The 16,765-nt window shown below is 38.8% G+C and overlaps 1 protein-coding gene across 1 annotated transcript in view; it reads left to right on the forward strand.

Annotated features, from left to right (window-relative positions):
* Positions 1–16,765, forward strand: part of KIF6 (kinesin family member 6) — a 385,696-nt gene that overhangs the window by 99,125 nt on the left and 269,806 nt on the right. Inside the window, exon 6 of the mRNA XM_049652734.1 lies at positions 5,317–5,446. Coding sequence (XP_049508691.1) covers positions 5,317–5,446 — 130 coding nt within the window. The remainder of the gene's footprint in view (positions 1–5,316; positions 5,447–16,765) is intronic.

A 16,765-nucleotide genomic window follows, 5' to 3' on the forward strand; every position in this document is an offset into this window, starting at 1 on the left:
GGATTTTGTCACTTTTTCTGTCCTGTTGATATGATCATGTGGTTTTTTGTTTTTAGCCTTTATATAATGGATTACATGAATTGACTTTTGAATGTTGAACTGACCATACATACTTGGGATATATGCCACTTGGTTGTGGCATATAATTCTTTTTACACTTTGTTGGATTTGATTTGCTAAAATTTTGTTGAGGATTTTTGCATCTGTGTTTATGAGAGATATTAGTCTATAGTTTTCTTGCAACGTTTTTGTATATTTTTGTTATTAGGTAATGCTGACCTCATAAAATGAGGTAGGAAATATTTCTTCTGCTTCTGTCCTCTGAAAGAGATTGTAGAAAATTGGTATAATTTCTTCCTTAAATATTTGCTAGAGAACCTGGTATTTTTAGTAGGTAGAATTAAAATAACTTAATTTCTAAAATGTTATGTGATTGGCTATATTCTTCATTATCAGTAAAAAAATATAATGTTAGATAAAACTATAAAGAAAAGATATATTTTTCAAGCTCCTAGAAAAAAATTTTCAAAATGTCTTAATAATGATTAAATATAAGAAATATCAATTACTTTTAGCCCATTCTGCCTAGGTTAAGACCTATGCAAAAATGAATTGAATGTTTCTGAAACTTTCTCCAGGGATATGTTTCAACTATTTTATGTAGCAACTATTTTATAACAGATGAAATCTTTTAGATTTATAATCAATCAATTTAAAATTGTTTAAATGCAGGAAGGACCACTCCCCTTACATATGTTTCCTAAAAATGTGAATCTTCTGTTTTTCTCAAATCTTTACCATAAAGAGCTTCTGAGAATGTGTATTGGGGTGGGGGGAAAAAGGGAGGTTGAAAACCACTGAACTAGAGAGTAGTCTCTTCATTAAAATGAACAGTATAACTATGTTTATAACATGTGAAACATATCCATTTATTTAGAAGACCCTGACTGGATCCCCTTCCATTTTCATGAGGCCTGCCTGCTATCGACGTTTCTCTAAGTTAAGGTCACTAACTAGACAGGGCTGCTTCTTTTCGGGATAGCATCTTCATGTGAATTATTAAAAGGCACCCCTGCCATCTGTTGGAAAATTGTTATAATATGCTAATTTTGTTCGAAGATGCTTCATTGCCCTCTGACAGACATTTTTCATGATAAATACATAAACTCATGATGTGAACTGCACCCTCTTGAACACGTTACCATTGTACAGTGCATGGCCTGCACAATCACATGGCGGATTTGCAAGTAGGAAAACATAGAAATCACCATGGCAACACTTGTTTGCAAAGTGAAAATGAGAAGCCAGATTCATTGCAGTAACTCCTGGAAAGTTCCTGTTCAGCAAGTTGGTGGTATTGGAATGTTGTGGAGGTAGGGTGTGGAGAGGGGACGGTTCTTTCATTGATGGCTCCCATTATTGAGAACAAGAGCTTGGCTATTGCTCTTCCTCTGTCTTCCAGCCAGTTAGAAAAAGCCTACAAATTCCAACTACTTAGCCAAATGGAAAAGATTCTCTGTTTACAGAGAAAACACAAAGCCTGCTTCTTCCCCGTCATTAAGCAGGCCGAGTATACTTAGCAGAACTTTTCCACTTAGGTGTCCAAGTTAAGGCTATCAGTAACTTTTTGCTTGAAATCTAAACATTTTAGAAACATTTTGTAGGGAAAACTATTCACAGGCCCTTTCAAAAAAAATCAAATAAATAGTTTGGGGGGTTTCCATCTTGGAATTAGGATGTTTATTTAAGAAACTCTAATAAAGCCCTCTTTCAGGCCCATGAAAATTATAGTCAGAATTGAGTGGCAGACTAAGGATTCAGGGAATAGCTATTGATTTGTGAGAGAGAGAGAGAAAGAAAAGGCCGAGCAAGGAAGCAACTTGATGAGAAACTTTTGCTAATGGTTCTTATTTCCTCCAGCTTTGAAAACGCATTCTACCAGCAGCAAAGTCTAAAACATTCTCACTCCCTAATTAGTCCACCTAGGCAGGAGTTAGTTCCCAGGGCATGGCTCAGGCTGGGCTTCTGTGAGCAAAGGCATGAGAATGGGTGGGGCTGAGTGGACGCATTGCCTGTCAGACTGAGTGCAAAAGGGATTTTCAGGGAGGGCAGGCAGGGCTATGAAGGAAAATACAAAGCCTCATGCCCGAGGGATTGGGCAGAAACCGGGAAAGAATCTGAGGAGAAGAACTGGCAAAGGAGATCCTGACTGGAGAGAGCAAGTTGCACCGCAGAAGATTCCAGAAGGATGCCAGAGATAGAGCCTTTTATAGGGTGGCCACAGATGAGCCCTAAGTCGAGAGACAACCATGAAAGAAGCCAAACTAAATTGGACACCAACCTGCTATTTTATTTACTGTTCAAAATCTCCATGGGCAAGAAATCAGAGAGTTGTGAGGAAAACATAGTATCAGAAAAGCATGAGAGAGATGCATAGTGATGGGTCACAAAAGACAGCTGACAGTTCTATACAGAAAAACCGGGGGCACGTGCAAATTGCCATTTTGATCAAAGTGACAAAGCCGGGCAAGCACCTGGAAGTAAATATGGAAGTGTGAGAATTCTGAAGTAGCCACGCTGGAGATCAAAGGCTCTGAATGATTTAGAAGAAAAAAGTAGCTTAGCCAAATCCCTCTGATGACATTTCACAAGCACTTCCTGTCTTATGCTTCTATTCTGTGTAAATACAATCCCAAATCAGTGACCCATTTAGGCTGTCTAACAAATGAACACTTTCAGAATTCCAACCTTGCTTGTTTTCTGCATTTCTTATTCCAGTGAAGTAATGGTGAGAGATGTATGTATGTTGAGTCCCTACCAGCACTTGGGTTTTTTGATTTGGCAATGTTGTAAGGCCTATGGGATGGGAGTTTAGGTAGATAATAATCCCCAGTTAAGTTATTGTTGTGGCTGATGAGTGGCTTAGCTTACCCATCAGCAGCATGGGAGGTCAGGGAGGTGGGCAAGAAACTTCCCGTGAAAAGACTAGCTTTTTAAAATTCACAGTGACCTTGCCTGTTAGTAGATGTAGCGCAAGAAGAACTTCAGCTGCAACCAGTAAAATGAGTAACTTTCCCCTTTGGGCACCGGGTGGAACTGGGTGGGAAGTAGAGATAAAGAAACCAGAAATCCCCACCCCATATATCTACCTTGTAGGATTATTCAAGATGAAGTCAATGGCTTTCCGCCTTGACCACACACTGGAATCACCTGGAGCTTTTACGAACTCCGATACCCAGACCGGGCCCCAGCACACTGAAATCAAAACCTTTTAGGATGGGACCTGGCACCAGCATTTGCTGTTTTCTTTTAGTTCTACAGGTTGTTCTTATGTGCGGTCAGGGTAAGAACAACTGGGTTAAGTGAAACAATGTGGGCGTCCGGCATGCTTTTGGTGCCCAGTGAGTGTGCGCGTCCTCCTCTTTGAATAAGTTCCTGCTCTTCGTCCCTCTCCCTTTTCTGCACGTGCACAAGGTCGTGCTGTATCTGGCTTGGCCCTTCAGTGTGTATCACAGATGACTGTGCCTCAGAGTTGGGGGATTTGTTTTTATCTTCATGTTGACAAAGAACTCTCTTCGATTTTCACTTTTAATGTACCATCTCATCACTTGTTTCACGTTTTTATCTTCCTTCCAATGTTACTTAATTTCTTGCACCCTGAGACCCCAGAATCTTTGGCTTCAGGAAGAATTCTGACTTCTGTGTCCCTTGTGATTGACTTTAGCTAAATCTTCTCAAGCACCCTAGAAGATCAGGGTGGCTATGAAGTTTAAGGAATAAAGAGGGTTCCTAAAAAGAGATAGAATTCATCCATTTCACTTAAAAATGCCTTCATGTTTTCCAAGCATTTTTGAACTCTTAAGCATTTTTAATAAGCTCACTTATGAGTCTTGTTGAAAAAGAAATAAAATAACACTTGTTTTCATTAAGGGAAAAGATCTTTTTCCATCTTAGTTGGTATTGTTGAAGGAGACAAAAAGGAGTCCAAAACTTGGCAACACCGTACATTATTAGTGACATATTGGTCACAGATGTGCTGGTAGAGTTACATTTTCTTCCGGCCATTAGTATTTTAAGTACCCACAAATTACATATGAAAGCCCAGATAACCTCCTTCCCAAAAGGGAAGGATGAAAAATTATGATATTTGCAAAATCTTCATTTTTAAGGTATTCTAAATATGTTATTATAAATAGGCAAGTGACACATGTCCAAGTAAAAACACATCACCAGTAACGCTAGATGATGCCAGCCTTTACTTACTACGTTCAATTCCAAATGCCTTAAACAAGTGCAGATACGCAGAGATACTTTTTGGCAATTCTTGTGAATTATAAGATTTTCTTTACTTAACAATTCTTGAAAAAAATTCAAGAAGGCAAAATTCAAGAGGCAGAAGGGAAATCTCTCTAGTAATTTTATTGCTTGAATCTGTAGGCCTTTGAAGCAGAGTATAAGGAGTTCACATTGCATTCAGTTGCAGAAAGTCCTAAAAGGACTCCAAGGAGAGTATTGATAAGCCAACTCTGGAAACAGGGTTAAGATTCACTTGGGGAGGAAATGGTGTTGGCATCCCATGAAGGCAGTTGTAATAGATGAACGTAATTCCAGACCTAAAGCTTTGACTGTAAGGATGTAATGGAATGAAAAGGTGTGTTGTTTAAAAAAAAAAAAAAAAGGATCAAGAAACACATTTGATGGACATGAAAATAATGACAAACTAAAACTATTATAAGACTTCTTGAGAATTTTAAAACTCACCTTGATAAGAAAACTAGACAAGGTAATAACTCCTGGAGGGATGACAGACACTTCAGTCTCCATCAGTCTCCATCGTGTTTAAATTGATGAGCTAACCAGTTTGAAAGGTCATGTAAATTGAAAGTGATATAAAATTGAACAAAGGGGAAAAATTAGGAGAAGAAGAATTAGTGCATTCCCTATGTAAGAAACTGAATTATGACATAGAAAAAATAATAGGGCCAACTTTACTGATATATAGGTAGAAGGTTATCTATTTGCATTTTTAATTGAGTAAAAACACGTATGATTTAGTGATATGATGATTGCAAAGACAGATGGCTTTAAATCAGGAGCTTGTGATATACTTTTCAGCCCCCGAACTATTTAATAGCACTGTCAAGGGAATGTCAGTGTTTGATGCGGATCCAGTACTGCCTCGTGTCTTGTGTATCGTTTGATTTTGTAAGTTCAAGACGTAGTACTATACAGCTTTTTAAAAATAAACCCATAAGAAGACCAAACGTTCTTTTGATTCTCAAAGTATCTTGTTTTTGTTGCCTCCCATTTCCCTAGGAAAGTGACAGTGTTTGAGGACCCTGACCAGAATATTCACCTGAAAAACCTGTCTCTCCATCAGGCAGCGACAGAGGAGGAAGCTCTGAATCTGCTTTTCTTAGGAGACACCAACAGAATGATTGCAGAGGTAATGGACTCTCCTCTGTGAGCTGCTTTTTCCATATTATAAGATACAATAGAATTTTAGGGGCAGTAATGACCTTAAAAATAATCTCATCCAAATCTCATGGTATAGGTTAAAAAAAAAAAAAAAAGACCAGATTCAAAAAAAGAAAAGAAAAGAGAGAAAGAAAACTTAGATTCAGAGAATTGAGGAGACTTTCCTAAGGTCATTCAGGTAGTTAATGGGCAGCAACTGAAATCTCAGCTTTTTTCACTTTTATGTTTTCAATCTGATGCAAATTAGTTTGCAGATAATCGATGAAAACTCATGAAATATTTTAATTATAGGAATTTTTGCATCATTTTTGAAATTTAAAAATACACAGTTCATTATTCCTAACCTCAGATCATCCATGTGTCAGTGTATTGTTTTCATATCCATGTATTTAGGGAATTGTTACTTATAAGGCATTTAGAACAATCCACCGGACATGAGAAGTGCTCTGTGTATTTACAGCTCTTGTTGGCAGTGTCACAAACACTGCCATGGTGTGTAGTGTAAGCCTCAGTGCAATATTTTGGATATATTGACACTAAAACTTATTTATTGTTAATCTCACATTTGCACCTGTACAAATGGGTGTCTGTATTTCACCTGGGACCCCTAGGCAGGAGCCAGGACTGACTATGCTTGGTCAAAGGCCCTGACCTTAACCAGTTACTGACCGGAGACAGAGAGTCGCAAAGCTGTCATTCAGCGACGCTGCAGTAAAGGAATGGAGTGGCCGTAGTGGTGTGGGAACAGTTCCCCAAATGAACAGCTTGCTGCTATCACTGGCACTTCTGTTTTTGGTTTTGTTTTTAACTGAAGTATAAGTAACATCCAGTGTTATATTAGTTTCAGGCGTACAACACAGTGATTTGCCAAGTCTATACAATATTCAGGGCTTGCCTCAATAAGTATAGTCACCATTGTCACCAAGCAATGTTACCACAGTGCTATTCTCTATGCTGTACTTTCCATCTCTATCACTTACTTATTTTATAACTCTAAGTTTATGCCTCTTAATCCCCTCTATCTACATTGTCCATTCTCCATCTGTGTCCTCTCTGGCAACCACTAGTTTGTTGTCCGTATTTAAGAGTCTGGTTTTGTTTGTTTTGTGTTTTATTTTCCACATATAAGTGAGATCACATAGTATTTGTCTTTCTCTGTCTGACTTATTTCGCTTAGCATGATCCCCTCTAGGTCCATCCATGTTGTCGCAAGTGGCAAAATCTCATTCTTTTTAATGACTTGAGTGATATTCCATTGCTTGTGTATACCACGTCTTCTTCATCCATTCATCTTCGGGTGGACATTTGGGTTGCTTCCATACCTTGGCTGTTATAAATAATGCTGCAAGAAACATATATCTTTTTGAATTAGTGTTTTCATGTTCTTTAGGGAAATACTTAGTAGTGGACTTACTGGATCATACGGTAATCCTGTTTAGAATTTTTCAAGGAACCTCCATATTGTTTTTCACAGTGGCTGCACCAATTTATGTTCCCACCAATAGTGCATGAAGGTTCCCTTTTCCCCATATCCTTGCTAACACTTGTTATTTCTTGTCTTTTTAATACTAGCTTTTCTGACTAGTATGAGTTGATATCTCATTGTGATTTTCATTTCCATTTCCCTGGTGATTAGTGATGTTGAGCATTTTTTCATGTGTCTATTGGCCATCTGGATGTCTTACTTAAAAATATGTCTGTTCAGGTTGTCTGCTTATTTTTTAATCAGATTATTTGGGTTTTTTGGTGTTGACTTGTATAAGTTTTTATATATTTTAGATTTATCATTTACAAATATCTTCTCCCATTCACTAGATTGCCTTTTTGTTTTGTTGATGGTTTCTTTTGCTGTGCAAAAGCTTTTTTATTTTGGTGTAGTCCCAATAGTTTATTTTTGCTTTTGTTTCTCTGGCCAGAGAAGACATATCCATAAATATGTTGCTAAGGGCAATGTCCAAGAGATTACTGCCTGTGTTTTCTTTTAGGAGTTTTATGGTTTCAGGTCTCACATTTAGGTCTGTAATCCTTTTTGAGTTTATTTTTGTGTATGGTGTAAGAAAGGTGTCCAGTTTTGTCCTTTTGCGTGTACTGTCCAGTTTTCCCAGTACCATTTATTGAAGAAGAGACTGTCTTTTCCCCATTGCATAATCTTGGCACTTTCCTTTTTAAACCATGCTCCCAGAGTTCTGTGTTTTACCTTGTCTCTGATAACAGAGGTAAAGTAGGTGAAGATATTAAGCTGGCAGGGATAACTAGTCTGAGAAAATCCCTATCAAGTGACTTTTTTCTCTGCCCCATTTCTACTCTCCAGAATGTACCAACGCATGTTGCTGGTATCTGTTATTGTTCTGGGCCCTTACTTTTGTTGTTTTTTACCAGTTCTGTGTGATTGCTTTTCAGTAGACTAACTTATATAAGTTGAATTTACGTACGACATGAAACACGGATTTGAGAACCCTGGAATTATTATTTCCAGTAAAAGAAAGTTTTATGTAGTTCTTAATTTCTGAATATCTTGTTTGGCTTTCCAATGTTCTGCATTTGTGTTTTGCTTCCACAGTAATTGCTCATGTGATCATCCATGATGTTCTTATTTGTCATGATAATTGAAGATTAAGAAATAAAGCAGATTAAGAATTAGGGAGTGTAATGGCAAAAGATTCAGCATGCCCAACTAAAGATCCTTTTCTATACATAGTTTAATAAAGAGCAAACCTAGAGATGCAGGGTAGAGCTGAGTCCTGGCCACCAGTGGAATATGAAAGAGAGAAAAGTAGACTCATAAATGCTATTAGAAAACAAGTAGAGAAACCTGTCCCTGCCTCAATGCTAACCTTCCTCCAGAGGTGACTCATCTCTAGAGAAACCTTGCCCTCTAGGCCTTGCCCTCACAAATTATATTTCCTCATCTTGAATGGGTCATGGAGGGCTCCTGACCATGGTTCTCTATGACCTCTATTAGCTTAAAAGCTTGGTCATTTGATATTTCAAAGTTATGTGTTAACTTTAGCTGGGTGCATACTTTCACACTATTGTTTTGTAAAGTTTTGAGGAGTTTAAGCTTCTTTGTGCCAAAGTATCTGTCATGTTCTACCACCTCACAGAATTCCAACCGTCTTTTCCTATTACTACTGAGCATCTAATAATAGTATCATAAATAGCTAAAACCTGACAAGTTTCAATCCTAATAATGCTGGTTGTACATTATTTTTTTATTCATTTTTTTCTTTGTAAAGCCCAATTTCTTTTAAACCAAGTCTAACAGGTTTTTGGATGTTTCTCTGCTTGCTTTTGATTTTTTTCTTTGGTAGTAGCTACCATGTTATATTGAGAACCTGCTCAATAGACTTGGCATTGTTGCAGAGATTTTCTATGCACCTCTCTCTCTCTCTCTCTCTCTCGATATTATTTTTGATTCTTATTTTATAAATGGAAACTGAGGCTCAAAGAGTTGAACTACTTGCCCAAAGCCGCATAACTAACAAGTGGCAGAGCCAGGGTTCAGCTGCGAGATGACTGATTCAGAAGCTTGTGCTCTTTCTGTATATTACATTTCACGATTACAATAATCATGTCAGTAACATGTCAAATTTTTCAAGGGAGGATATATTTCTGAGTTACTTAAGAAGTATAGTAAGTATTTAGCACTTCAGTTTATCTCTTGAATTCATTGAAAGCAAATAAATACATCAGAGTATAAATGAAGACTAACTATCAATCCCTGGAAATACTTTATTATTTAGAGCCTCTAATAAAGTATGTTTTAGATTACAGCCTAGCTGTCAGAATGTAATTTGTCAGCACAGAATGAGCTAACCGGGATAAAAAGAACATACTAATCGTTTTTTAAAAAATGAGGTCCCCAATTTCCCATTTACATAGAGCTGTCCAGAAGTTGCCATGGTAACCAGAAAACATTTGCAAAACAGTCTGAATATGTGGGACACAAAGTGGAGCTCTCTTCCTTTTAGTGTTTTCTACCCAGAGCCAGCATTCTGAGGAAAATAAGAGTAGTTTCATCCTCTTCTTATTCATTCAGAAATCTTCAATAATTTCTGTGATCCTACTAATGCTTTGAATAAAACCTGATTATGTCCTTAGGGTAAGTTTTTTAAAACAGTTGAATTGCTGTGCCAAAGAGAATAAATTGTAAGAGCTCAACTGTGTGTGAGCCAGGGTCAAAGCCCACCGGTAGCAAACATGACTTGATACTTCTCTGTCTTATCATTGAAATGTGTCTCTCAGTTAATCAAATCTAATTGACCAAGACATTCTGCATTCAACTGTGAGGCCCTGCAGTGTCCTGTTGCTGGGACCCTTTGCTTAGACCCACTCATGGTCTAGAACACTCTGTGCTCAAGTGTGGCCTGAGGGTATCTTGCATTAGAATATCCTGTGATAGTAAAGAGACAGTTTCCTGGATCCCACTTCTGATCGATGGATTCAGAACCTCTGTGGTGGAGCCCAGGAATATGCATTTTAGCATTTCATTTTATTCCTTTTGGTTAGAACATGTACGAAATGGTATTTTAAAAAATTACATTTGTCTCTCTGTCTAGAGTAAGCTCTTTCAGGGCCAGGATCTTACTGGATTTTCTTCATCTTGGGGTCCCTAGCACCTTGACCAGTGCCTGGCCCACAGTAAGCACCTGCAGAAATGCTTAATGAATGCAAAACCTACAAATCTAAATTTTTTAAATTAAATTAAGTTAAATTAAATTAAATTAAGTTAAATTAAATTAAGTTAAATTTTGATTCCATTATAGTTACCACAGTGTTATATTAGTTTCAGGTGTACAATATAAGTGATTCAACACCTCCATACATCACCCAGTGCTGATAGTGACAAGTGCACTCCTTAATCCCCATCACCTGTTTCATCCATCACCACACTCACCTCCCCTCTGGTAACCATCAAATTCTTCTCTATAGTTAAGAGTTTGTTTCTTGGTTTGTCTCTCTCTTTTTTTTTTTCCCCTTTGCTCATTTGTTTCTTAAATTTCACATTTGAATGCGATCGTATGGTATTTGTCTTTATCTGACTAACTTATTTCACTTAGCATAATACACTCTAAGTTCCATCCATGTCATTGCAGATGGCAAGATTTCATCCTCTTTTAGGGCTGAGTAATATTCCATTGTGTGTATATACCACATCTTCATCCATTCCTCAGTCAGTGGACTTTTGAGATCTCACCATAGGTTTGACTAATGTAAATAATGCTGCAGTAAACATAGGGGTGCATGTCTTATCCCTTTGAATTAGTGTTTTTGTATTTGGGGGTAAATACCCAGTAGTACAATTACTGGTTGATATTGTAATTCTATTTTTAACTTTTTGAGGAACCCCTGTACTGTTTTCCACAGTGGCTGCACCAGTTTGCATTCCCACCAGCAGTGCGAGAGGGTTCCCCTTTCTCCACATCCTTGCCAATACCTGTTGTTTCTTGTGTTGTTGATTTTAACTATTCTGACAGGTGTAAGGTGGTATCTTCATTGTGGTTTTTGATTTGTATTTCCCTGATGAGGAGTGACGTTGGGCATCTTTTCATGTGTCTGTTGGCCAATCTGGATATCTTCTTTGCAGTGTTGAGTTGTATCAATTCTTTATATATTTTGGATACCAGTCTTTTACTGGATACATCATTTGCCATTTTAGCATTTTAAATGTGCTTTGGCTAAACCTGAAGGCAGTTTGGTTTTTCATTAACATGCTGATTGAAACCCACTCACAGAGAAGTTTTTGAGCACATCCATATTCTGCACCCTGCACATATTCAGTACCACAAAATTTGAAAGTTCTGCTAATTTGGGAGGCAAAAAAATTGTTGTAATTTATTTACCATTTGCATTTCTGTTTTTGTTTATGTCTTCTAATTGTTTTTCTCCAGCAGTGTTAGGGTAGGTCCGGTTGATTTGTTGAGTGCATGAGGGCTGGGACTTGGTCTTGTTCATATCTGTCATACCTAGAAACAAAGCCTGACATATAGTAAGTGCTCAGTAAATAATTATTGAATGAATGAACATTAAAGATAAAAATTTTTGTTTTTGTCATGCGTTTAGCAAATATTTTAAAATTTTATAGATTTTCTTTTCATTGTACTTTCTTTCCTTTAATATAGCTAAGTCAATTTTTTATTTTATGGTTTCTGCTTTGGATGCCATGCTTAGAGATGCAATAGCTCACTGATAAATAATCCTACATATTAGAAATTGTTTTGTTTTTTTGAATTGAAATTTGATGCCCAGTAGCATCTACTTCATTATTCACACATTCACATGGAAAGGGACGGTCATCATCAGGTTGGGGTGGATCTTATCAGAGATTTCTGGGGCATGGGAATTTTACCTGAATCTTGAAAAAGGCTATCCTGAATTAACAAAATCAGGGTTCATTTTGAATCCTCCCTCTAGAAATAGCTTCCATTGGTAAAAGCTCAATTTAAATATTCATTTTAAGGAATTGTAGTGCTGCTCAGAGTGAATCATTAGACTAACACAAGCCTCTTTTACAAGCCAGTTTGGAAAAGAGAATAGTGTCTTCTCCAAAGACACTGGGGTGTCTTCTACCAAAACTTCATAGTAATGTCTGTTATGGGTTAAATTGTGTCTTTCCCCCTCCTCCTCATTCATAGGTTGAAGTCCTAACCCCTCAGTACCTCAGAATGTGACCTTCTTAATTAAGAAGTAGAGTCTTTATAGAAGCCACCAAGTTAAAATGAGGTCATAAGGGTGAGCCCTAATCCCATATGACTGGTGTCCTTATAAAATGAGGAAATTTGGAGACAGATACATATACATGGAAATGCTATATGAACACAAAAATGTTCATCTATAAGCCAAGGAGAGAGGCTTGGAACAGATCCCTCCCTCACAGCCCTCAGAGGGAAGAACCAACACCTTCATTTTGGATTTCTAGCCTTAAGGACTGTGAGATGATAAATTTCTGGTATTTAAGCCCCCCGGTTTGTTATACTTTGTTATGGCAACCCTGGAAAACTGATCCAGTGTCCAGATAACCTAGAATATAATTTCTCATATGATTGATACCAAGTGTAGCTCTTGACCTTGACGAGTTCAAGAGGAATAATATGCTTTAGCTAGTAGATAACACTGGTTATGAAACTGGTTGAAGGGGACCTTTGGTGAGAACAGAACACTTTGTGCCAACATTGGGAGAGTCCAGGGTCCTTTTGGTGGGTGGTGTGCTTTCTTCCCACCTGTCTTCCTTTCCTGAGTGAACCATCAGGTGAGTTCTTCCAGTCAGTGTTGATGGCCACTTTGTGGCTTCCTCACCATCACTATGCATTCCTGCCAGGCAGAGGTGAAGAGCACGAGCTTTGGAGATGATCTCCTATTCTGCTCCTGGCTCCACCTTGAGAGGTGTATGTCCTTGGCCGAGTCACTGACCCAGTGTGAACCACACTTCTAACCTGTACGATGGGCAGAATGATACCTACTTTCCAGGGTTATAGTAAGAACTAAGTTAAGTGACATTTGGAAATACCCTAAAATTTTCGGCTAGCAATTATTTATTTAAAGATAAGACTATTGTCCTATTCAGCTCTGTTCTTTCAGCACCTGGCAACTAGTTGGCCAGTCATTAATTAATCATTTGGTCACATTGCTGGGGAGAGGAAGATTTGGAGAGAAGACCTACAATCTCAAGCCCAGAATCAAAAGTGGCCTTATGGTACACTGTGCCTGTTGGTGACTCCAGAGTACATCCCAGACATTTTGACATTTTATTTTATTAAAAAATTTTTTAAATGTTTATTTTATTTTTTTTATTTTTTATTTTTTTAATTTTTTTTTCAACGTTTTTTATTTATTTTTGGGACAGAGAGAGACAGAGCATGAACGGGGGAGGGGCAGAGAGAGAGGGAGACACAGAATCGGAAACAGGCTCCAGGCTCCGAGCCATCAGCCCAGAGCCTGACGCGGGGCTCGAACTCACGGACCGTGAGATCGTGACCTGGCTGAAGTCGGACGCTTAACCGACTGCGCCACCCAGGCGCCCCTTAAATGTTTATTTTTGAGAGAGAGAGAGCGAGCACATGAGTGGAGGAGGGGCAGAGAGAGGGAGACACAGAATCCAAAGCAGGCTCCAGGCTCTGAGCTGTCAGCACAGAGCCCGACGCAGGGCTCGAAAGCACGAGCTGTGAGATCATGACCTGAGTGGAAATCAGACATTTAACCAGATGAGCCACCCAGGCACCCCAACTTTGACATTTTAAAATTTGTGATACTCCATACATTTTGGAAGAGGTTACTTTCCAAATAATCAGTCTATCAACCTATTAGTTCTTTCTACCTGACTCTTTGCTTGAAATAAAAAACCTAGTAAGATTTATCTGAGTTGTGCTGATGTGTTTTGTAATTTCTTAGACTTGCACATTATCAAACTTATGGAGTGACGGTGTGGCCCTGTAGAAGTGCAAACACAGCTGGGAGACAGGGCATGAGTGGAGTTGGTAGGTTTATGCCACCTGTAGGAACAACTGTCATTGGACACGTGACCTAATAGCATAAGGACAACACAGGAAGGACAGAGCAGCTTTACTGTGTGACTATGTTTGTTAACAACACTAAGCCTTGATCTTGTGTGGTGTGTGTGGGAAACCAGAAGATTTGGGTAGCAGTTAGTATTCCAGGATCCTATTCCAGAAGACGATTAGAAGGACACTGAATAGGGGCGCCTGGGTAGCTCAGTCAGTTAAGTGTCTGACTCCTGATTTCAGCTCAGGTCATGATCCCAGGGTCGTGGGATCAAGCCCTGCATCAAGCTCCACACTGAGTGTGGAGCCTGCTTAGAATTCTCTCTCTCTCTCTCTCTCTGCCCCTCTCCCATGCTCGTGTACTCTCTTTCTCTCCCCCTCTCTTTCCCAAATAAAAAAAAATTGTTTTAAAGAGAGATATATTAATTGTATGTAATTAACAAGTTTATTCCAAGATTTTTGAGCCTGGGAAGAGCAAAATACACAGCACGCAAAATACATGTTGGCCCTGCTGTTATTACAATAAGAATAGTATCTTTTATTATTAGGTCTCAGTAGGCAGCTAGAATACTTAGCAGATGTGTTGACAATTCTAATCTCTTTTCTTAATCTACTGAAGGAAGGAAATTTCAATTTAAAAAAAAATTTTTTTAACGTTTATTTATTTTTTTTGAGACAGAGAGACAGAGCATGAACAGGGGAGGAGCAGAGGGAGAGGGAGACACAGAATCTGAAACAGGCTCCAGGCTCTGAGCTGTCAGCACAGAGCCCAACGCGGGGCTCAAACTCACGGACCGTGAGATCATGACTTGAGCCGAAGTCGGACGCTTAACTGACCAAGCCACCCAGGCGCCCCAGGAAATTTCAATTTTGAGCACTTACATATGTCAGGCATTTCTCTCTCCTTATATTTTATATATGAGATATAGGAAGAATATGTAACTTCTTAAAAATAGTGATTCTGTTATATCATGGTTTGCATTTTGCTCTCATCTAACCTGATTAGTGGTATTGCATGAACCATGAGTTTTGAGATCTAAAACATTTATTTATTAAAATAAATGAAGTGGCATAGTACAGCCATTATTAGAAAGTTAAAATATACCTATTCTATATCCGTGGTTAGAGAAACACAATTTTTTTTTTGGCTGTAAAAATTTAGCTCCAGAGTTTCTATTGATCTTTCAAATTCTCATTTCTGATTAAGCATAGAGAAAGAAATTTTTACTCCAGTCCCTGTTACTGAAATGCTCTAACAACAGCAACAAAATATAAAAAACAGAGGGAAAAAGAAGCCATCTTCAGTGAAACAAGGAAATAGCCATAACCTCAAACCATGAGAGAAACTGCCAAAGATTATGAAATTTGAGTTATGGGGAGGGAGGGTGCTGAGAGCCAACACATTCATCCTCCAGCCTCAGTTAGGATAGAGTTTCCCCTTAAAGAAAGGGTCACAATTCTCCAATGCAAATCCAGTGATCTTTTGGTTACAGCGATGAGGTCTAAGAACACAGGGAAGTATGGGGGGAGGGGTAGTATTAGATAGATACTCATTCTACACTATGAAAGATGGATCCAAAGACGGAACCTGTAAGACAAGTCATTTTTATGGTCAGCGGTCTCAGCTCGTGGCAAGAAAGGTGGTGTGTGGTGAGTGGAGTTCAGGGAGTTAGTGACTAAAATGTACCATCCCAGGCCTGTTGGGGCGGGGGGGGGGGATGAGGAAAGTATGTATATGTTCTTTGAGCTAAGAACATAACAGATATAAAGTAAAAGTATTCAGGGCACAAACTTGATTTGAATGCTGCACGCCCCCCACCCCCCCGCCCCAGACTGTTCTTTAGGAAAAAGACGGATATGTTCAGAGATAAAATTGTCAGAAAGAAAACAGCTGAAGACTTACCATATATATGGAGTAGGGCGACGGGGGGTGGGGGTGGGGGGTGGCTAAGTAACCCATATTTGAATGCTGATTATATCAGGGGGCAGAGGAAGTGTTCTTCACAGTCTTATGTTACCTCGATATAGTCTTTATTAAAAAAAAAAAATAGCTCCAAAATATAGAAGGGATTACAAGAGCAGAAGATGAAAATCAAGTTTGAGGACGCCAGAGAAGAAATGACAGAGAAAAAGAAAGCCATTGTAAAGATGAAAGTGCCATTGGAAGCAAAAAAGAAGGAGGAAGAAGGGGAGGAGGGAATGAGGAGGGGGGAAAGAGGGAGACATGTGGCTGAAAAATAACGAAGGATGCAAAAAGTGAGGAGAGAAAGTGCTGCTTAGAGAGAGAGATCAGCAGCGCCAGGAAGCTGCTTCACTCCGTAGGCAAGTCTCAGCCAGTGGAGGCACTGGCAGGAGATGGGAGGGCGTGAGGAGGGGAGAAGCCAGAGCATCCCCCCCCTTCCCAGTTGGGTGCCAGCTAAAAGGGGTCTGGGGAAGATGCTGCTTTTAGGACTCAGAGTCTCTGCTGTGGTATAGAAAACAAAAATAGAGAGAAGGGAGGAAATGGAACAGAGAGGAAAGAGGCCTAGGATTAGCCCCTGAGTAACAACATTTCTGCAAGAAACTGAGATAATAACTCAGATTGCTTTTGGCTTATCTAACAAGTCAGGAATACACAAGGGGGAAACTGGCAGGATGTCAATTTTGGCTGTAGCTTTAAGCACAGAAGCTATTCTTACAGCATTTCTCGCTGATAGGTTTTTTTTTTTTTTTTTTTTTTTTTTTTTTTAGCGATCAATCTTTTTTTTTTTATTTTTTTTTTTGTTACAGCGAGGGGGGGGGGGAAAGAG

The sequence above is a fragment of the Panthera uncia genome (genome assembly GCF_023721935.1).
Source record: "Panthera uncia isolate 11264 chromosome B2 unlocalized genomic scaffold, Puncia_PCG_1.0 HiC_scaffold_24, whole genome shotgun sequence".
In the NCBI taxonomy this organism is placed as follows: domain Eukaryota; kingdom Metazoa; phylum Chordata; class Mammalia; order Carnivora; family Felidae; genus Panthera; species Panthera uncia.